This window comes from Candoia aspera, chromosome 9 (assembly GCF_035149785.1).
Source record: "Candoia aspera isolate rCanAsp1 chromosome 9, rCanAsp1.hap2, whole genome shotgun sequence".
Classification (NCBI taxonomy): Eukaryota; Metazoa; Chordata; class Lepidosauria; order Squamata; family Boidae; genus Candoia; species Candoia aspera.
In genome coordinates, this window is record NC_086161.1 from 17,877,016 (window position 1) to 17,896,067 (window position 19,052).

The 19,052-nt window shown below is 42.0% G+C and overlaps 1 protein-coding gene across 1 annotated transcript; it reads right to left on the reverse strand.

Moving 5' to 3' along the window:
• Positions 1 to 3,052: 3,052 nt before the first annotated feature.
• On the reverse strand, positions 3,053 to 13,156 carry NEFM (neurofilament medium chain). The gene is made up of 3 exons (XM_063311162.1): positions 12,037 to 13,156; positions 7,109 to 7,233; positions 3,053 to 5,184 (listed from the first exon to the last, which is right to left on the reverse strand). The coding sequence occupies exons 1-3, from the start codon at positions 13,111 to 13,113 to the stop codon at positions 3,630 to 3,632; spliced, it is 2,757 nt and encodes a 918-aa protein (XP_063167232.1). The 5' UTR covers positions 13,114 to 13,156; the 3' UTR covers positions 3,053 to 3,629.
• Positions 13,157 to 19,052: the final 5,896 nt, after the last annotated feature.

A 19,052-nucleotide genomic window follows, 5' to 3' on the forward strand; every position in this document is an offset into this window, starting at 1 on the left:
GAACCTGGAGTATGCCAATCCTGCCAGATTGAATTGGCTGGACAGGTACTATGGGAGACAGGTGATTTACAGATGACTCTGTAAGGGGCTCTTTTAAGTTTTCTAATTTTGTTCTGCAGCCCTCAGCTTTTGCATTTTGATCTACGTGTTGCCTTGTGGCTCCTTCTACCATTCTAAAGTCACTAAAAGAAGTACCACTGCTGTCTTAATGCTACCCTTGTGTGTTTAATTATGCTTACCAACCATTCTTAAGTTTCTCATCATGACAGACCCAGAACAAGGAAGCCTTATACCAAAAATGCAAGATTGATGTCAGCCTTACCAGGTAGACCAGACAGGAAACATGACCAGATAAGCAAATTCTACTTTATTGTAAAGCTACATTAACAGAATCTTGCAAGTCTGAAAGTACAAATCTCCCCCATCTCCTTTACAGCCTGAGAAACTAGGGAGGGTCCCTTCAGAGCCTCTTGCCCCACCCACTGTCCAGCTGAGGGCTATGCCCTCTCTTATCTGACAGTTCCCCAGGCAGCATCTCAGCCCAGGGTCCCAAGGTCTTTCCCACATACCATTACAATCACACCATTCTTCTTATATCATTATGTTTAGAATAGGAATATGCATTATTAAACTGAATTTGGACTCATATTGAATTTCCAGACAGATAGATAATTTCCTGGGATAGGCTATGGTTTGTCCTTGGTGACACAGAACTAGAAACTTGTCAAAAACTCACAGGTGCTCTTCTGGATTCTTTCATGTCCTTTGAGTCTAAGGATCTTATTACAATCCAGCTGGATTTAATTTATTGGCATTATTGAACTGTTAGTTAATGCTCAGGCATTCCCTGACCCTACCCAAAGTATCTCAAAGGTTGAGGAAGTTATTCGGAGGGAAACCATCTAAAATTGGGCAGTAAATTGGGTGGTAATTACATGTAGCACTGGACTTGGGTGCTTATTTTCTTCTAAAGCAGCCTTTCTAAAAACCACCCCCATATCAACACATCAAATCCCACCAATGCCATTGGAGGTGCAGTCCAATGCACTAGAAGGGTTGGACTATGATGGTAGATTCTGGTGAAAATAAATCCTTTTTGTAACAGCTTAGCAACATGGACACCCTTGGGGAGCATTATGAAACTTCCTATCTCCATCGGTATTTGCACCCTCTTTTGCTTTACGCTATTTGATAAAACACGAACACAGGTTCACATTGTACAAGCTTGTTCAAATGTATCCCCACCATGAAGAGTGTTTTGTTCAGGGTGCCTTGCAAGCTTACTTATTTTCTAGGGGGCTGAGTCATTCACTCCAAGGTGTTTATGTGTGAACCTGATTAAAGAGGAACCAAATTCAAGTAAATAGAGCAATACTTGGGCTATTGACTCAGTGATTATATCTTTTTGAATTTAACCGTTACGGCCTAACGGCAGGAAAAAGAAATCTGTCAGGGCCAAATTATATATTATTTTAGAGCACACTCTCCCACTTAAAAATTTGTTTTGTTGATTCTGTTGAGCAACCTATGCATATGCTTTATTTTGGGGAAGGGAAAGACCAAAATGGCATTTCCACATGTACAAATACACCCTTGTGCATGTATGTCTGCCTAATATTTGGGGTAGGGTGGGGGGAAGAGGCAGAGAATTACATCTCCTGTTGCACTGATTTCTTTCCACTTTGTGAACCCCCAAAACACCAAGTTGTGATGGAGGGAGATATTTCATTCCAAGAGTTGTTGTTTTTTTGTTACTTTTTCTTCATTGCAAAGTGGCATTTGAGTACTTAATATTCTTGCAGATGGGTGTGAATCGGGAGGGTGCAATTTTGAATGTATTTGTCTTCTTCCATTTGAGATGTGTAATATTCATGCCTCTGCTGTGCAAAAGGACACTTCCTTTTGCTATTCATGCTGATTTTTAGTTCACAGTGGTCACAGTGTAATAAATTTAAACCTAAGCCATATTTAAGAATCTGGAGTAAATAGTTAGGGTGCTGGATTGGAACTAGAAAGATCCAGTTTCTAACTCCATTCATCCATGAAGCCTCGAGGAATGTTGTGAGAATAAAAAGTAGGTGGGAGCAGAGTTAGGATGTAGAACAAGAGTGAGCATAAAATAGCTCAGAATCTATTGGAAACTAGTGAAGTTTCCTTATTTCCCATAACTTAGTAATAGGGTTTTAAAAAAACAAACCAAACTGTAATATCTAGCGTTATGCTTCTTTCTCCATCTGATCCTCAGCTATAAAATGCAACCATTTCTTTCCCTTGACCATGTATTTCTGTATTACTGCTAGCCACTTTCAGGGTTTTCATCAGCTGCAGAATTGTATACAGGCATTTCTCCAGTGAATGGCTCCTATTCAACTAAGGATGGAAATCCCAGAATACTCCAATGAATGTATTTGGTGATCACAGAATGTGGTTAGCTAGGGCACAGAACAGAATGGAGTACACAGGTAGAGGGTTCGGCTAACTGGGTGGCACAGTGAAAAAGCACAGCCCAAATAGAAAGATTCTGAAGTAGAGCAAATTCTTCATTCTCTTGAACCACAAAGACATTGCCAGCAATTGCAGCACTGCTCCTCTTTAACTGGGTGAGAAAAATCCCATCCCAACACTTCAGAAATCAATATAAAATGTTATGGCTATGTCTGTCTGTCTGTCTGCAAGCCTATGTCCACCTTCTCCTTCCTGAGCTGAGAAAAAAGAAAGGATTGTGGCTAGAAAGCTTACAGGGTCAAAAGGTTGAGAAAGGCTGGCCTAGAGGATATGTCTTTTTCAGCATTCCATTAGGATCTCTTTGAGAACCAATTCTTTACCTATCTTTCATCAAACCAACCTGCTTACTTGAAGGGCCCACTTTAAGGAAACAGCCAAAGGAGGCTGCCATTCACAATACAAAACATGACCATATACAGGTAAGTAACAACCAGGACCCCTCCTTCTTCACTGTCCCTCCAGTACTGTTCTCTAGATAACTGCAAAGCCTGTGTAATCCTAAAATTTTGGACCTTGGAGAGAAAGCAAACCATCAAGCAAATCAAGCTCATTTCCAATATGACCTTTATTGAGCACAAACGGCTGTGACTGCTTTACATCAAACAACAAAAGGTTGCATACTGTGCATGTCAGCATAGGTTCTCTCATGAACAGAAGTCCACCTTAATTGCACCAGTGAGGTAAACATAATTGTTAAGTAGCTTAAGGCTAGGAGAATTCAGGGTTTTTTTTTTAATTCATTCTTTTGTTATTGTTTATTTGGCTCAGTTTATTCTTTGCATAATACATCTGAAGACGTTCCTCAGAGGCATCCAATCAGCAGCTCAGGAAAATTCAGCAACTTCCCCTGGAAGAGTAACAGCTCATGCATTGTTTTTTTTTTTTAAAAAAAAACCCAAGTTCTGCAGAGGGAGTGCACCGGGCTTGCATGCATTCCCCCCAAACCCCTGGGTACGGCACAGAAACAATAAAAAGATCAGAAATAAAACCAAGAGTCGTTTTGGAGATGCCATGAGAGAACCCGTTCTGCTGAGAAGCCGCCACTTTCATGCATTTTTGCAGCTGTCATATGGCTTAACCTTTTGCACCAATCCAAGCTCTTTAGAGAGGGGGAAATGATTATTTTAGTCACTACTCTCTTTGATTTCTTTTACTATGGCATGTGCAGAAGTCACCTTCTCCACCTTCTTGGTGGTCACCAATTTCTCTGCAACACCGTCGTCATGCTCTTCCATCTTCTGGGTGACAGTCACAGACTTTGTGATGTAGGTGGTGATCCCATCATCTTCACTAGTAATCTTCTCAACTTTTTTTGTCACGACCACTTTGTCGTCACCCTTCCCCTTCTTTTCCTCAGAGGGGCTCACATCCAGACCATTGGTGATAACACCTTTATCTTCTTCTTCTACTTTCTTTCCCTTTGAGTCATCTTCTTCCTCCCCCTTATCTTCTACTTCTCCATTTACCGCTATATCTTCTTTGGTAGACTCCCTTGAAATTTTCTCACTTTTTTCTTTTGAGTCTTTTTCTGCACCGACAGTGGTGGCCTTTGTGATGGAGATAACTTCTTCTACATCTTTCACTGGGGAGCCTGGCTTTTCAGGAGAAGCAGCTTTCTCTGGAGTCACTGCCTTCTCTGGAGAGGCTGCCTTCTCTGGAGTCCCTGCCTTCTCTGGAGTCCCAGCCTTCTCTGGAGAGGCTGCCTTCTCTGGAGAGGCTGCCTTCTCTGGAGAGGCTGCCTTCTCTGGAGTCCCAGCCTTCTCTGGAGAGGCTGCCTTCTCTGGAGTCCCTGCTTTTTCTGGAGTCCCAGCCTTCTCTGGAGATGCTGCCTTCTCTGGAGTCCTTGGTTTCTCTGGAGAAGTAGTCTTCTCTGGAGTCCCAGCCTTCTCTGGAGATGCTGCCTTCTCTGGAGATCCTTTGTCTGGAGTGCTTGGTTTTTCAGGAGATCCTATTTTTGCTGGGGATGCTGTTTTCTCCCTTTCTTCCTTAGCTGTTTCTTCTTCCTCCTCTTCACCTTCCTTCCCCTCCTGATCACCACCTTCATCTTCTTTACTGTCTTCTTTCACCTCTGCTTTATCCATCACAGGTGATTTGGGAGGAGATGTTTTCACCTTTTCTACCTTCCCTGGTGCAATGACTTCCTCTACATCTTCTTCAGGCTCCTCTGTTACTTCAGCTTCAACTTCCTCAGCTGCTCCTTCACCTGCCTCATCTTCTGCTTCTTCCTCCCCTTCTTCCTTTTCACTTTTTTCTTCCTCTTTTTCTGATCCTTCTTCAGCCTCATCAGATTTTGCACCATCCTCTTCTTCTTCCTCCCCTTCTTTTTCTTCTTCTTCACCTTCTGGGGCTGCAGCTTTGACTTCAACCTTTTCCTCTGCTACAAGTTTCTCTTCTAGAACTTCTTCCTCCTTTTCTTCAGCTAGTATAGTTTCAGCGGCCAGTTCTTCAGCCATAGCGGCAAGAGCTTCATCCAGTTCAGATTTCTCATTCTCAACTTTGGTCTCTTCAATTATTTCTTCTACAAACTTGTGTTGGACCTTTAGTTTTGGTGGTTCAGCTTTTGATTTCTGTATTTTGGTAGTTGATATTGTTACTGAAGGTTGCCTATGTGTGAATGTTGGCCCAGTGATGCTTCCAGAAAAGGCACTGAATCTTGTTTCTTCACCTTCAAGAAGTTTCCTATGGAAATAAGGGGGAAACTGTTAATATGCAATCAGTAACATCTAAAGGCAAAGGTGTGTGTGTGTGTGTGTGTGTAAACACACACACATACAGATGTCTCTGTAAGAAGCTGAACTAGGTTTAAAATATTCTTTCTTTACTAAGGTAATAGAAACATCTCACACTCTTTAAATTAATGTTCTCTTTCTGAACCATTTTGCGGATGCGAGTGGAAGAGATATCACTGGCAATCAGATTCCAGTTTGCATCCTCCTCTCAACGTTATTTGCATGCCTCAGGAATGTAGAGGAAACAACCACCAGCTCAGCTGCTTCACTTACATCTGCATAATTTATATCTGCATCTTCCAGATTATGTATATTTCCGAGAGATCATTCATGAATACAAAGATATTACTTCTAGACATACGAATGATCCTTGTATTGCTTTGAAGAACGCTGCATTGGTGTTGCATGAGTTGGAATGCAGTGCTTCCCCGGTTAAGCCCACTGACCAACCTAAACCTTTTATCAGTGACAGCACACTTAAAATATGGCTAGATGGAGCCCTTTGTATTTTTTTTTTTCTTTTTGCAAGAAACTAATAAAAACCTACAGGTTGTTGCCATTTTTCTGGTGAACACTTAGCGACTTTGAATCCCAACACAACCAACCATTGGAAATTCTAGCCAGTGTTTGCAAACAGTACTGTATATACTAAATTAATCCTTTTGTTATTAAACAAATGTGAACAAAAAAAATCATTAAAATGGGAGGTACGATTTTTCTTAGTGCAATTTAAATCAAGGAAGACACATTTGCTTTGCATTGTGTGTGTGTATGTTTCCTCCTGGGATGCTAACTCTAGCATACTCAGAATAGGATTATGTGGAAAAATAGCTGTTTAACTTTTCATGGAGGTTTAAATATTTAGTATTATGACTTATTGGCATATAATCAAAGTCTCTTATTGGATAAAAAGAGACAGGCATACAGTATCCAGTAGCAGCATCTGAGTAAGGAAACAAAAAATCCTTTATTTATAATCAGACGTAAGTATTTACTATAGATAAGGATGAAAGGCCAATTGTCCTGTCTCTTTGGAAACCTGTGGCCAAAGTAGTCCCCTAAATTAACAATCTTTTGGAGTTTGTTCATTTGATTTTGGAAAAATTCTGCTATGATAGATAGCATCACAGTAATTGTGAATTTAAATAATCATTTAAAAAACCATGATTATTAGCAATGACATCATGCTAGCTATGTTCCTACCGTGAAATTAAAAATGAAAACAAAGAGCTTTGGCAATTCAGTTTGATTTCATCTTCCTTTTGGGGTTTTTAAAACTGTAGAAAAGTAGAAAAAGGGCTGGGGACAAAAGAGTTAAGGAGCACATCTACCCTCCCACCACCCAATGTCCATGCCAATCTTCCATTCCAGGTTGCAGCAGCTGCATTCTGCAAGCAAGAAAATGAGAGAGAAAACAAACTTCAAGAAAGAGCATGCACTAGGCTTAAAATGACAAACTTGGTTAGGTGGATATCGGTCCTGCTGATTTCAGTAGGACTTTATTAACATGGTAGCCCCATAGCGAGATACTGCTACACAAATATGAGTTTAGTTGATTTCAACAGGACTTCCTTCCTCAATAGTTATGCTTAGGACAATAGCATATTCCATTTGAAAATCACACTTGACCTCTTGCAAGCCGGTTAAGTGTTCCATCAATAGAGCTGTAGAGCTTTCCGCTACACAGAAAACAGAGTTACTAAAAGGCAAAAAACATTATCCCTTGACCAGATTTCAAAGAGTGCTAAGACGCCAGCAAAACTCCCTGTGACCCACCCCATGTGCCTCCCGTGTTGCAGATTAGTTGTGCTGCAGCTAGAAGAGTCTGCAATAAAATTGCCGGTCTGGTTACATCTGCATTGTGTTCTCAATACCTGTAGGCAGCAATTTCAATATCGAGAGCCATCTTGACATTGAGGAGATCTTGGTATTCCCTCAAATGACGTGCCATCTCCCACTTTGTACCTCTCAGCTCATTTTCAAGCTGTTGGATCGTGTCCTGCAACCAAGACATGGATGGCTCTTTAGGATGGGTACAAAATCACATGCATATTTGGATGCAAGGTGGAATGAATGGGAAGGGGAAGTGGGAAAGATGATGCACTAGAAACAGATATAAAAGGTAAGACTGGAACCTAAAATTAAAGGATAATTCATCACCCCGCTTCAAGTGATAATACTAGCTTGATCAGAATGGCTCTTAAGAACTAATAACTTCTTTTTTTTTGGACAGCATTATACAAATGCCCAGTTCTGATGATGGGCATTTGTATAATGAATTCCATCCCATGAAGCAGTAGATTGGGAAGAATCCTAGTATTCTATTTTTCTCCTGCAGAGTGGGTCCTTACTGAAACATTCCTTTTTTTAAAAAAATCATAACCATTCCTAAAAATTAAAAGTGTCTTTTCCAACCTGGCACTCTAAATGCTTTGGACTACAATTCCCATCAAGTTCCATTGTTGGCCAAGCTGGCTGAGGAAGATGGGAATTGCAATCAGTTGAAGGCACCAGGCTGGGAAAAGCTGAACTAAAGGCATGGAATTTAAAATATCAGCGTTCTGATAGTTGGTTTTCTTTTGTAAATCATGCAATTTTTGTTGGCACCTTATACTGAGAATCAGAAAAACAGAAGCATGTTTGAACAAAGCAGGATGGTATGCTGTCAATGTTTTAGATATTTCTTTGGATTATTAAAATTAATAGTTGAACCAGTTGAGCCTGTGTACTTTGACATGGTGGGCAACACGGCATCATCAATGTAAAATTGCTACGCTCCTCTTAACTTCACTGTGGATCAAGCAGGTCTGCATGGAACATTTAAAGATTTACCTCTTGCAAAGTATTTGATATACTCATGCTTTAAAATGCATTTACTAAAAACTTTAAATTAATTCCAAAGTTAATGACTGAAGCTGCAACCCAGCATATCAGCTGGCCCTCTAGCAAAACTGTGATAGCTGGACTTGTATTCAGCTTATTGGTATTACAGTGAGAGACATAGATTTTGAAGCATATACCACAGTGATCCAGATGTTGTGCCCCGAAGAATGTTATTTTTCATCCCTCTACAAAGTCTTCAATTGCTGCATCTTATTTGTCTTAATGAATATGTTTTTGGCAAATTAATGCTGCTGATTTTCAGATCAATCTCAAGCATCTTCTGAGTTGGGCAGGAAAGAGGGATCTTGAAAAACTAAATATTTCCTAAGAACAAAAGTGCCTGTACCTGACTTTGTCATGCAGCAAAGTGTGTATATGTGCCTCTGAGTCAGTAGACTCCAGGCAACTGCCTGGTCTAGTCCCTTCAGTTTTCTTGGCAAGATTTTGGAAGTGATTTGCCATTGCCTCCTTCCTAGGGCTGAGAGAAATTAACTGGCCCAAGGTCACTCAGTCCTGCCTAAGGCGGGACTAGAATTCACAGTTCCTTGGTTTCTAGTTTTGTGCCTTAACCACTAAACCAAACTGGCTCTCTGCAGCAAAGTACTTTGATTATGTCAGTCAGGAAGCTGCTTTTAAACCAGTTGGTTTTGATCTGAGTAGTGAAAAGTTACTCTTTTTCCAATTTTGGTTCAGCCTTCTGAAAAGCATGTCCAAAGATCCTCTGGAATAACGTTTCGATAAAAGCAAGAAAAGGCAACTGAGTGGAGCGAGTGGATATCACCTCTAGTGTCCGCAGTTTAGTTTTGGCAAGGTTAATGATGGGGCAGAAGAAGTAATTATATTTGACTAAAAGCCTAAGGAATTTAATACTGGTTAATATTAAGTGTTCAGAATTCATGGAAACAACAAGGTCCTCAACAGATGAGACAGATTTTGCATATCTAAAAGCTTTTCACTAGAAAAAATATTTGGGCATTATAATGGGAAATCTCTGCAACCAGTATCTTCATATGTTTAGTTAATTCCAGCAATCCAAGAGATTTTCCCTGTGAAATCCCAATAAATGTGAAACTGACTTTAAGTTAGCATTACAAAATGATTTTTTTTTCAAATTTTGACATATAAAAGAATGTTGGTGGCATTAATTGATGAAAGCCTTTACTCTGCATGGGGCATTGCAGGTATAAATTCTGTTGACTCCTGTTTATTTATATTATGCACTTCTGCAATACCCAATTTTGCAGCTGCAATGGAAATGGCATTGCATCAATTTCTAAAATACTGGTAGCTGGATGTTAAACTATCCCCAGAAATGCAGTCTGTCTGATCTGCTTATTGACTGAGCTTTGTCTTAGTTTTAAAGGATTCCATTTCTTCTTTTTAAATCTGTACTGTTCAATGTCACTGAACAAGAACAAGCTTTTTTAAAAAGCTCCCTTCCAATTCCAGCAAGACAAGTTCAAGACTTCTTTGATGCCAGCAAGTTCTGCATTGCAGAACTTTGGGGTGTACTGGATAGGATGATACTGATATAAGACTGCGTTTTGATTAATGGGAGTCTTTTCCAGATTTTGTTTTCACCTTCTTCCCAAAAGTTACTTCAGGGGAAGTCATTCAGATTTGCAGACTCTGCTTTCCAAGCTGCATTTGGGCCCCACTGGGGATGGCTAACTGGATCTGCAATAAAATAATAGCATGGAATTTCACTGAGTTTCCTTTTGCACTAGACAAGTCTGCTCAGAGATTGGCTCAGCACAGATACCTTCTGCATTGCAGGTGCCTTCTAACAGCACTTACTGTTACTGTTGCAGCATTTACTGTTGGTTCAAAAAGAACACCAACTGCACAGCACAGAGAAATTTGGTTCCATGCTATAATGAGTGATCTTGCAACTGTCTCTCCCAATTCCTGCAGAGTCATCAGCCTGCAGGGGAAGGATTTTTGAGGAACAGTAAGTAAATAATTCGCTGCTCTAGAAATGTTGATTTTTCCACTCAATGCACAGTTTTATATGCAGATTATTTCCATCCTGTCCTTTACTTAATCTCTTACACATTTTTTTTTTAGTCTCTTTAGGTCTGTAGAAAAGATAATAATTACAGGAACAGTACAGTATTACCCCAACTGTTCCTTCCTTTAGAACAATGTTACTGGATTTAAAAAGGCAACTTAAAGGACATGGTTTTGAATCCAGATGTTTTGCAACTCTGACGCAGCATCATAGAAAGGAACAGCATTTGCAATGCTTAAGCATAAAACAGTTTTTATCAGTGCAGACAATGCAGGAGAGCACTGTTCACAAGAGTTTTTCTTTTTTTCCCCTAACAGTACTAGTTCTGCAGTACATCTTTTCCATTTTGAATGCTGTTGGAGAAAAAGGTTTGATGAGGCTTATTACCAACTGAGAAGGTGCAGTGAACATTATTAAAATGTTCCAATTTAATCCTTTTGCATAGCGAATCTATCCTAACTTCGCCTTCCTAAAACCAACCCTGTTGTTTTTTGTTTTTGGTTCAACATTCATAACCTTTAGAAAGAAATCAGAACTCAAGTTTACTTTGAAGCCAGATCCCACAGCCTTCTCCTTACATTTTTTTCCCTCTATGCTAAGAGGTATTTGGAAATGGATTGCTGGGACTCTGTGCAGAAAGATGAACCAAAGGGGAAGGGGGTGGATTTATCTCCCCCCATCCCTTCTTTTTTGCACTTGCATTTTGTAGAGAGAAACCCTCAAACACTGCACTTCCTTTTATGACATGTCTTCTCCCCCAAGCAACATCTGATCCAACAACAAATTCTGTGTGATGGAAATCGCCTGCATACTCTTCTCATTTTATACATTTTTGGACAGCCTGAAATAAAGGTATGGCTTGTTATATATATACTTATTTTAAGAAAAGGACTTACATTATTTTTGTCATGTGTTCTGAAGTACCATTTCCCCTGCTCCAAGTTGCCCCACCCTCAGTTGCCTGCAGAACATCTCTTGAGGTGAGAAATATAATAATCTTTCTCCTCCCTGCTCCATTTCCCCCTCCCTCTTACGACAAACCCCCTTTCGGAAGGAATAGTGAGAGATCCCCTCTCTCTACACCACTAGCAGAACTTCTGGGGATGGGCCACTCCCTCTCCTTTCCTATCAGTGGAAACTGCCAAAAAACGATATTGGGAGCGGGCCAGGAAGAAAAACGGAAAACGGAAGATGCATCTCCATGGAGCCTTGCGATAGGTGATCCATTCCCAAAAGAGAAGTAATAAGATATTTCGTCTGACCACTCCCATCGTAAATGGAATTTCCCTGGAATGATAAATTATTGATTCCAATCTGACTCAGCCAGCTGTCTTGTCCTTATGCTCAGTTTGCGCCTGGTATGTCACAAGTGCTCTCCCATTTAGTAAGGATGGGTGAGTCAATGGGGGGTAGGAGGAGGGGGGAGGGAGCTTGATCCTCCCTCCTTCTCCTGGCCTACCCGCCCAGCTGCATTAAAGCTGGCAAAATCCCCCCCCCCCAATTTGGCTGTGGGGGTGTGTCTCCCTGCCCTAGCTCCACCCCAACCCCAGAATGTTAAAGCTGAAAGCCCCCCCTTGGATATTAACTTCTCCTTTCTCATGGGGGTTTGTGTGCAGCAGTCCTACCTGTCATCCTCCCCCTTGCCCTCTCCCATAGCATCCTAGGTTAACCAAGAGATGATGGTCCTCCAGTTGGGGAGGGCTACTGCTTTTTCATTTCCCAGTTCCATCCCCCCCCCCCGGCACACCCCTTTGACTTAGTCTTCCTTTATCGCCTGCAAGTAGGAGGGTCCATCCTCCATCTCTTCACCCCACCACCACCCCGCAATCCCCAGCCGTGCCTTCAAGCTCCAAAGAACCTTACTAAGGAAGAGTCCCCGGAGATCATCTATGTGAGCCCCGCGCTTACTTGGTAAGTGGAGAGGTCGTGGTTGTGGCGTTCCTCGATGTCATTGAGCTGGCGCTCCAGGGACTCCTTGGTGCCGCGGACGGACTCCAGCTCGATGCTCTTGGCCTGGAGCTGCCGCCGGTACTCGGAGATTTCCTCCTTGGCCGAGCGGATGGCTTCCTTGTTCTGCTCGGCGGCCTCGGTGAGCTTGGCGTAGCGGCACTTGAACCACTCCTCGGCTTGCAGCATGTTCTGGTCGGAGTGGCACTCGAGCTGGGAGCGGATCTCCTTGAGGGCGGCGGAGAGGTCGGTCTTCAGGTAGTCCTTGCGCTCGACGGAGACGTGCGAGGCCTGGATCTGGGCCAGCAGATCGCCCACCTCATCCTCGTGGTTGCCGCGCAGGAAGGCCACCTCGTCCTGCAGCGACTGCATCTTCTTGTCCAGTTCGACCTTCACCAGGGCCGCCTCCTCGATGTCCTTCCGCAGGGCGCGGGTGATGGCGTCGGCGTCCTCGCGGAGGCGCGCCTCGTCCTCGAAGCGCTCCTTGAGGCGCTGGATGTCCTCCTCCAAGTGCTCCGAGTCGAGCTGCAGCGCCGCCTTCTCGTGGTTGACCTGCTCCAGGGCAGTGCGCAGCTCGCGCAGCTCCTGCTCCAGGGCGACGCCCAGCTGCGAACGGCCCACATGCTTCTGCCGCAGGGCGGCCAGCTCGGCCTCCAGCTCCTTGTTCTGCTGCTCCAGCGAGTGCACCTTCTCGATGTAACCGGCGAAGCGGTCGTTCAGCCCCTGCAGCTGCTCCTTCTCGTTGGAGCGGCTCAACTTCAGCTCCACGGCGCCGCCGCCGCCGCCGCCGCCGTTGAAGAGCGACGACTGGCTCAGCTCCAAACTCTCGGTGGAGCTCAGCACCGTCGAGCCGTAGGAGGTCCGCGCCGGGCCCACATTGCGCTTGTAAGTCGACGAGGCCGGGCTGGGCGAGCTCCGCGACCAGGACTGGGAGCGAAAGCCGCTCGACGGCGACACGCTGGCCCGGCTGAAGGTGGTCCGGCTCTCGGCCACCCGCCGGTAAGACGGGGTGCCCAGCGGCTCCAGCGTGTAGCTCATCTTGGAAGACTTGCGAAAGGCGCCTTGGGCGGGATACCCGGCAGCAGCGACTCCGGAAAGCAGCGCCTTATATATCGGAGCCGCACATTGTCTCGGAGGGGGCGGGCTGGCCGGTATCGCGCGTGACGAGGAGGCGTGGCCAGGGGCCTCGAAGCCCCGCCCTTCGCGGCCAAGCCACGCCTTTCCCCTCCCTCTCGCTCTCTCCCCGGCCGAGAATTTCAGCCCGAATTCCAGACATCCATTCCTTGCATTCATGAGCCCCTTCCTTTCTCCCCGGGCCTCTATTTTCTCTCCCCTTCTTGTATCTCTTGACTGGCACTTAAAGCTTAACTCTCAGTCCAATTCGAATGCATATCCCTTCCAAAGTTTCGTGGCTTTATGCTTTATGGTACCGAGAGTGCACGGGACTGCATTCATAACCAGCTCCTTCTCTTCCATCTCTCTTCCCAAAGCTTTATTATTATCATTATCGTTATTATTATCCACGTTAATTTCCCTGGATTAATTCTTTATACTTTTCCTTGATTCTTCCCCTTCCTCTGCCTTTCTCCTCCTCCCCTCCCCCTCGTTTTCCCACAGGCGCCGCTGCTGCAGCGGAGGTCTATGGAGCAGCCGGCCCAGTTCGCTGCCTCCCCTCTCCCAACGCGCTGGAGGTGGCACAAGCTGGAGGTGGGGTGGGGGGAATCCGCTGCATCTGCACCCCCTCCCTAGGAAAGCAGCCCGGCAGGCAGGCCTCTTGCCCTGGGTTTGGGGAAATGTTCTGGCTTGGACGGTTCAGGTAAGGTATGTGCGTCTCGCTTGGGGAAGCCATGACAGTTTCAGCACCAAGGCCAGCTCCGCCAGCAGAACGGGCCGGTCTCAGGCCAGAAAGCCAACGAGTCGCGCATGGGGTGCGTGTGAAAAGGTGTGATTGCGGCCTCTGAACAAGAGGCCCGAGCAAAAGCGAGCTTCTGGCCGTGTGTCTGCGAGGATCTGCGTGTGAGGAGTTACTTTTCCATCTGCAATGCAGAGCAGCAGAGAGAGCAGGAGACGGGAACCCTCTGAGTCCTCCCGGATCCCAGCCAAGATTCTCTTTTCTGAACCCCACAATAGACTAAAAAAAAAAAAAAAGAAAAGCTTTCAAAGGAATCCCGGACAGTAAAGGTGCTGCTTCTCAAGGACTTGACATTGAAAGGTCAGACATCCTGTATGTTGAGGGAGGGGGGATTCAAAAGGAGTGGCTGCTTTATGATAACACAGATCACTAAGGGGACTAGAGTGGCTTAAGAAGGGGAAGGAAGGGAGTAATTGGAAGTCCAGCACAGCAGGTTGCTCATTTACAAGAGCAGTAATACTTCAAACAACGTTGAATAACGTTTATATCTGTCCCCACCTGTTCTATTAGTGCTACCTATGCCTCAATCACCCACCCACATTTCTCAGTTTTATACAAACTCCCCCCCCCCCCAATTTGGGTTGGAAATTTTATCCATGGCCCCTCTGAAAGTAAGTTCCACTAAATTAAGTTGTTTCTTTGCAGAAGTTGTCTGCTGCACTTGAATAATGTTATAGGTCAGGCAACAATCTGCACCCCTTTGTTTCAGAGTGACCCCTTTGCATTTGGTGGGATCCTTCTCCAGAGCTTTAAAAAATGGAGTGGGTCACCAGTGACGATCTAAGCATCAACCTGAAGAGGAGAAATGTATCTAGGGAGAGTAGGATATCATCATCTGGAAACAAGTTAAAAGGCTTTGTTAAAATGCAAAAGGCTCAAAGTAGAACCTGTTTCACATGTTGAAATGCTTTAGGTGTTTTTTATTGTGAAGTAAGTTCTACCGCATACAGGGAGTCTCACTCTCAACCAAGCATACACCAGAATGCAGCTTTTTCCAAACTTCTGTTCCAGATTTAGAGCAAGAAATTTGCCATATGATTGTGAACTTTGCTAGTTGCCCACTCTAATTTTGCTTGATACAAAGTAGCAAAAGATTATTTCTTTGCTTTATGATGTCATTCCTCACCCCATCCCAAGGTTGGAAGGGCAAGAGACAACTCTGAAAGCTGGGGAGAAGCCACCAGGCAGTTGTTGGCTCATTAATATGGTGTTGTCATAGAACTGCAGCACTGCAGTCATTGTAGAAAGAAAACTGGGGCAGGATACATTGGGATGTTTCTGCATGTTTAGACTTCTTGTTTAACCTCCCAACTCTGTGTGACCAGGATAAATTATTTAAAAAAAAAATCACAGAACATCCGGCTTTTTGCAGGCATTAAAGGTTCAACATCTTTTCCACCTGATTTTGCAATGCATGGCTCATCCTGCCATACAGCAGGGGAAATCCACCTCCTTAAGTCTAATCAGGGAGAAAAGAAAAGCAATCAAAGGCAGAAATTTTGATGCCAGGACATGTAGGGAGACTTCTTAAAGTGTTAACCTAAATGTGTAAAGCAAAGAACTGTCTCTGATAATTTGGATTCTGCTCTAGGCAGAAAAATACCCTGCCTAGCACTAAGTGGGAAAAACCTCTTTATCTTCTCTTTCTCTCTCTCTTTTTCTGTCTCTGCCTTGCATGACACAGAAGATCAAGCATAATGCTGCCTCAGCTTGCAGTCCCATCCCATTATAATCGGTGGTATTTACTCTGGTGTAAGTGCACATTCTTTGGGATAGGACAGGTGCAATATGCATGTTTACTATAGTGTAAGCTCTACTTAATTTTAAATAAAAATATGCTTTGTTAAGGCAAAGATTTTTTTAAAAATACTCATCATCATCATCATCATCATAGTCTAACCTCATTTAAGACAACAGAGAATACCATATATTTGCCAGCTGGACTATTCAGAAATAAACTAGATGGAATTTCATGGTAATTACTTCCCCCCTCAAAAAAAAAATGATTATGGATTTTAGGCTTACTGAGCTTATAACGTTAGTTCAAAGTGGCATAAAGTAAGATACTTTTGATTTACTGGTTGATGAATGCAGCTGCTTGGTTCTTTTTTAAAAAAAATGTTGCAGATTAGTTTTAGGATTAAGTCTAAATTGTTCTAGGTAATTAAAATATGCCATGATTTTGAGCAATGGATTGATTGTTATCCACAAGAATATTAGTTAGTCTAATGAGGCAAAAGAATAATTTGTTTAGCAAAAGGGGGTGGAACCTTAATGTTATAGTACATTATAGAGAGCAAAATTCTAATCTTTTCTTTTTTCATTAAGTAGTCTGAGGTATGTACTCCTCAACATCCATCTACCTTACTCTTAACATAATGCTCATCCAACATGGTTTATTTAATTAATATCTGAAATGTGGAAGTCTTTTCTTGTCTAATTATTTCAGTGCAATTGTTTTGGTATTCCATCTCTTTTTTTAAAAAAGTGCATTATTTGAAAGAATCACTGCCTGCTGTTTCTACCCTTCCTTCTTCAGAGTGATGCCCCTGAGCAATAAACTTGGCTCCAAATAAGTGAATTATAGTTTATTAGTAAAGTAGAATGTATGTGTGCAATTGAAACTATTTCAATGGAAAAAAAATTCTCAAGAAATCTGAATGGACAAATATTTCCAGTTCCTACATTTCAGTGAAGGTGACGTGCTGGTTAAAATAAATTGGTAGACTTCTCCAAATAACTTTCAACTCTATTTTCCATTCTTCTTCATCCATCTTTCTCTTTCTGCATACAGTTGAGGTGCACATATTCCATTGGCTATAATGGGATTTAAGAAACCCAACTGTATGCAGATTTGCAGAAAAATACCTCTTGAGGGTCAAGAATATTTTCTACTTTACTATTACTTTAAATGGGTTTAATAAACATTATTTAGAGGAAGCTTATGAAATCAATAAGGCCAAAGTTGCTCATGATCAAGTCCAATAGATTTCTACAGGGCTATTTTAACCATGAATTGGTGTGGAATTGCAGTCTCACATCCTGAAAATAAGACTCATTAAACTCAGAAGGATCTACTTGACTAGAGATATGTAGGATTGAACTGTCGGAAAAAATCTCTTAAATAATGCTTCCTTTGTGCACATTTTTCTTAAAAATAAGCTATTCTTAGTTTGATGTACCCTAAAAACCCCCAAAGTGTGGATTTTTGTGTGCAAGGGTACTTTGGGTTATACATAGTTTTCTTTGAGAACCTGAGTAAATTCATACAAAAAGGTGAAGTTTCAAAATTCCCCCTGTCCCTTGAAGGAACCAGCTCTATCTTCTACATGATCCAGTATTCATGCAGTTATGTTTCTCTTCATCTCTTTCATTCTGCCCTAAGAATTGCCACACAAGGGGTTGTATGGTGTGACACTTCTCCTGGAGTCATCGCCCATGTCAACTTGGAATATTGGGAGGATTGTATGAGGCTGTGTTCATGGTGCATCTCAGTTATTTGGTCACATAACGATCAATAGGAAGGATAATGCCCATTGGATTACAGGCATTAACCCATAGCCCACCCATGTAGTAGGTGACATAGTAAATATGCATATTACAATTTTAACTGCACAAAAGAGCTTCTGATCTTCAGAATAATGACCCTGATGGAACATTCTATAGCCCACACCAAGGAAGATGTGTATGTATAGAGGGGGGCTTAGGTTATAAAGAGGTGGGCTTAGATCATATGGTCATGGCTGTTTTCTTAACTTTTTTTGACTTCTTCTGTGGACCGTGTACATTATCAGACTTGGAGGCCACCAAGTTGAGAAAAGCTGATCTAGTAGTCAGCAAAACTATTTTTAATAGTGATTTTATTAAAGATTATAACTACAACAGTAAAAAGTAATACAAACTTTAAAAGATAAAAGAATATAAAGAAAGAATAGAAGGTGCAGAAAAAAAGAAAAAAGAGGAAGAGAAAAAAGTATGAATATAGTAAAGAAAAAGAAAAAAAAAACATATACAGAAGTGACTTTCCACCATCATCACAAGTATAAATAATTTTAGTAACTTATCACCTCCTCTTAAAATACAACAAGTGATCTCTTCTTCCCATATCCCATCTCTTATCTATAAACAAATCCATAAAGTCTTGTCATTTCAGTCCTGATGTCAGCAGAAGTCCATTCAGGGTTACCAGAAATAACAACATATCTATTTTAACCTTGATCAAATAAACCAACTTTATATCCCTTCCTTTTACTTCTAATAATCTTAGTCTTTAGTCCCTTCAAATAATATTGTAGAACTTGTTTTCTTTTCATTCTTTCTTTGTCCCTTCTCATGAGATTCTTTAAAACTTCAACAAGCTTCTTTTGTAAATCCAATATAGGAAAATTATCCAGGTCACTCTCTTGGTTTATTGTCTGTATATCCCTTTTAATTATTAAGACATCAGTCAGATTCATTTGTACAGTATATACAGTGTAACATCTTTTTCCATGTCATTCTTATAGCCTATTATTTTTAAATCCACTTTGAAATCAGTTTCAATCATGTCAGGTAATACTCTTCCATAGCATCTTTTAAACAGAGGCTATCTATAGAGGCAGCCATTCTTAAAGTTAACTTCTGGGTCTATTGTTCAAACATATTCTTCAATATGTCCAATGTTAAAATATTTTGCTTCATTCTGTATTTGTAAGTCAAATTTAAGTGTTCTTCTTTAATTGTAATCATTTGTTCCTCTATTTCCCTGCAGGGTTCAATTTTTTTTCACTTTACAATTTTATTAACTTTTTTAGAAAGGAAGTCCTGCCTTAGGCACAAAGCCAGGTGAGTGACCTTGAGCCAGTCACTTTCTCTGTGCCCTAGGAAGAAGGCAATGGCAAACATATACAAAATCTTGCGAAGAAAACTGCAAGGACTTGTCTTTTTTAAAAAATATATAATTTTATTGAAAGTTTTATAAACAAGTCTAAAAATTAATACAAGCTAATATAAAGTAAGAAAAAGAAAAGAAAAAGAAAGAAATTAAAGAGAAAGCTAAAAGTGCAAGAAAGGGGAAAAGAAAAAG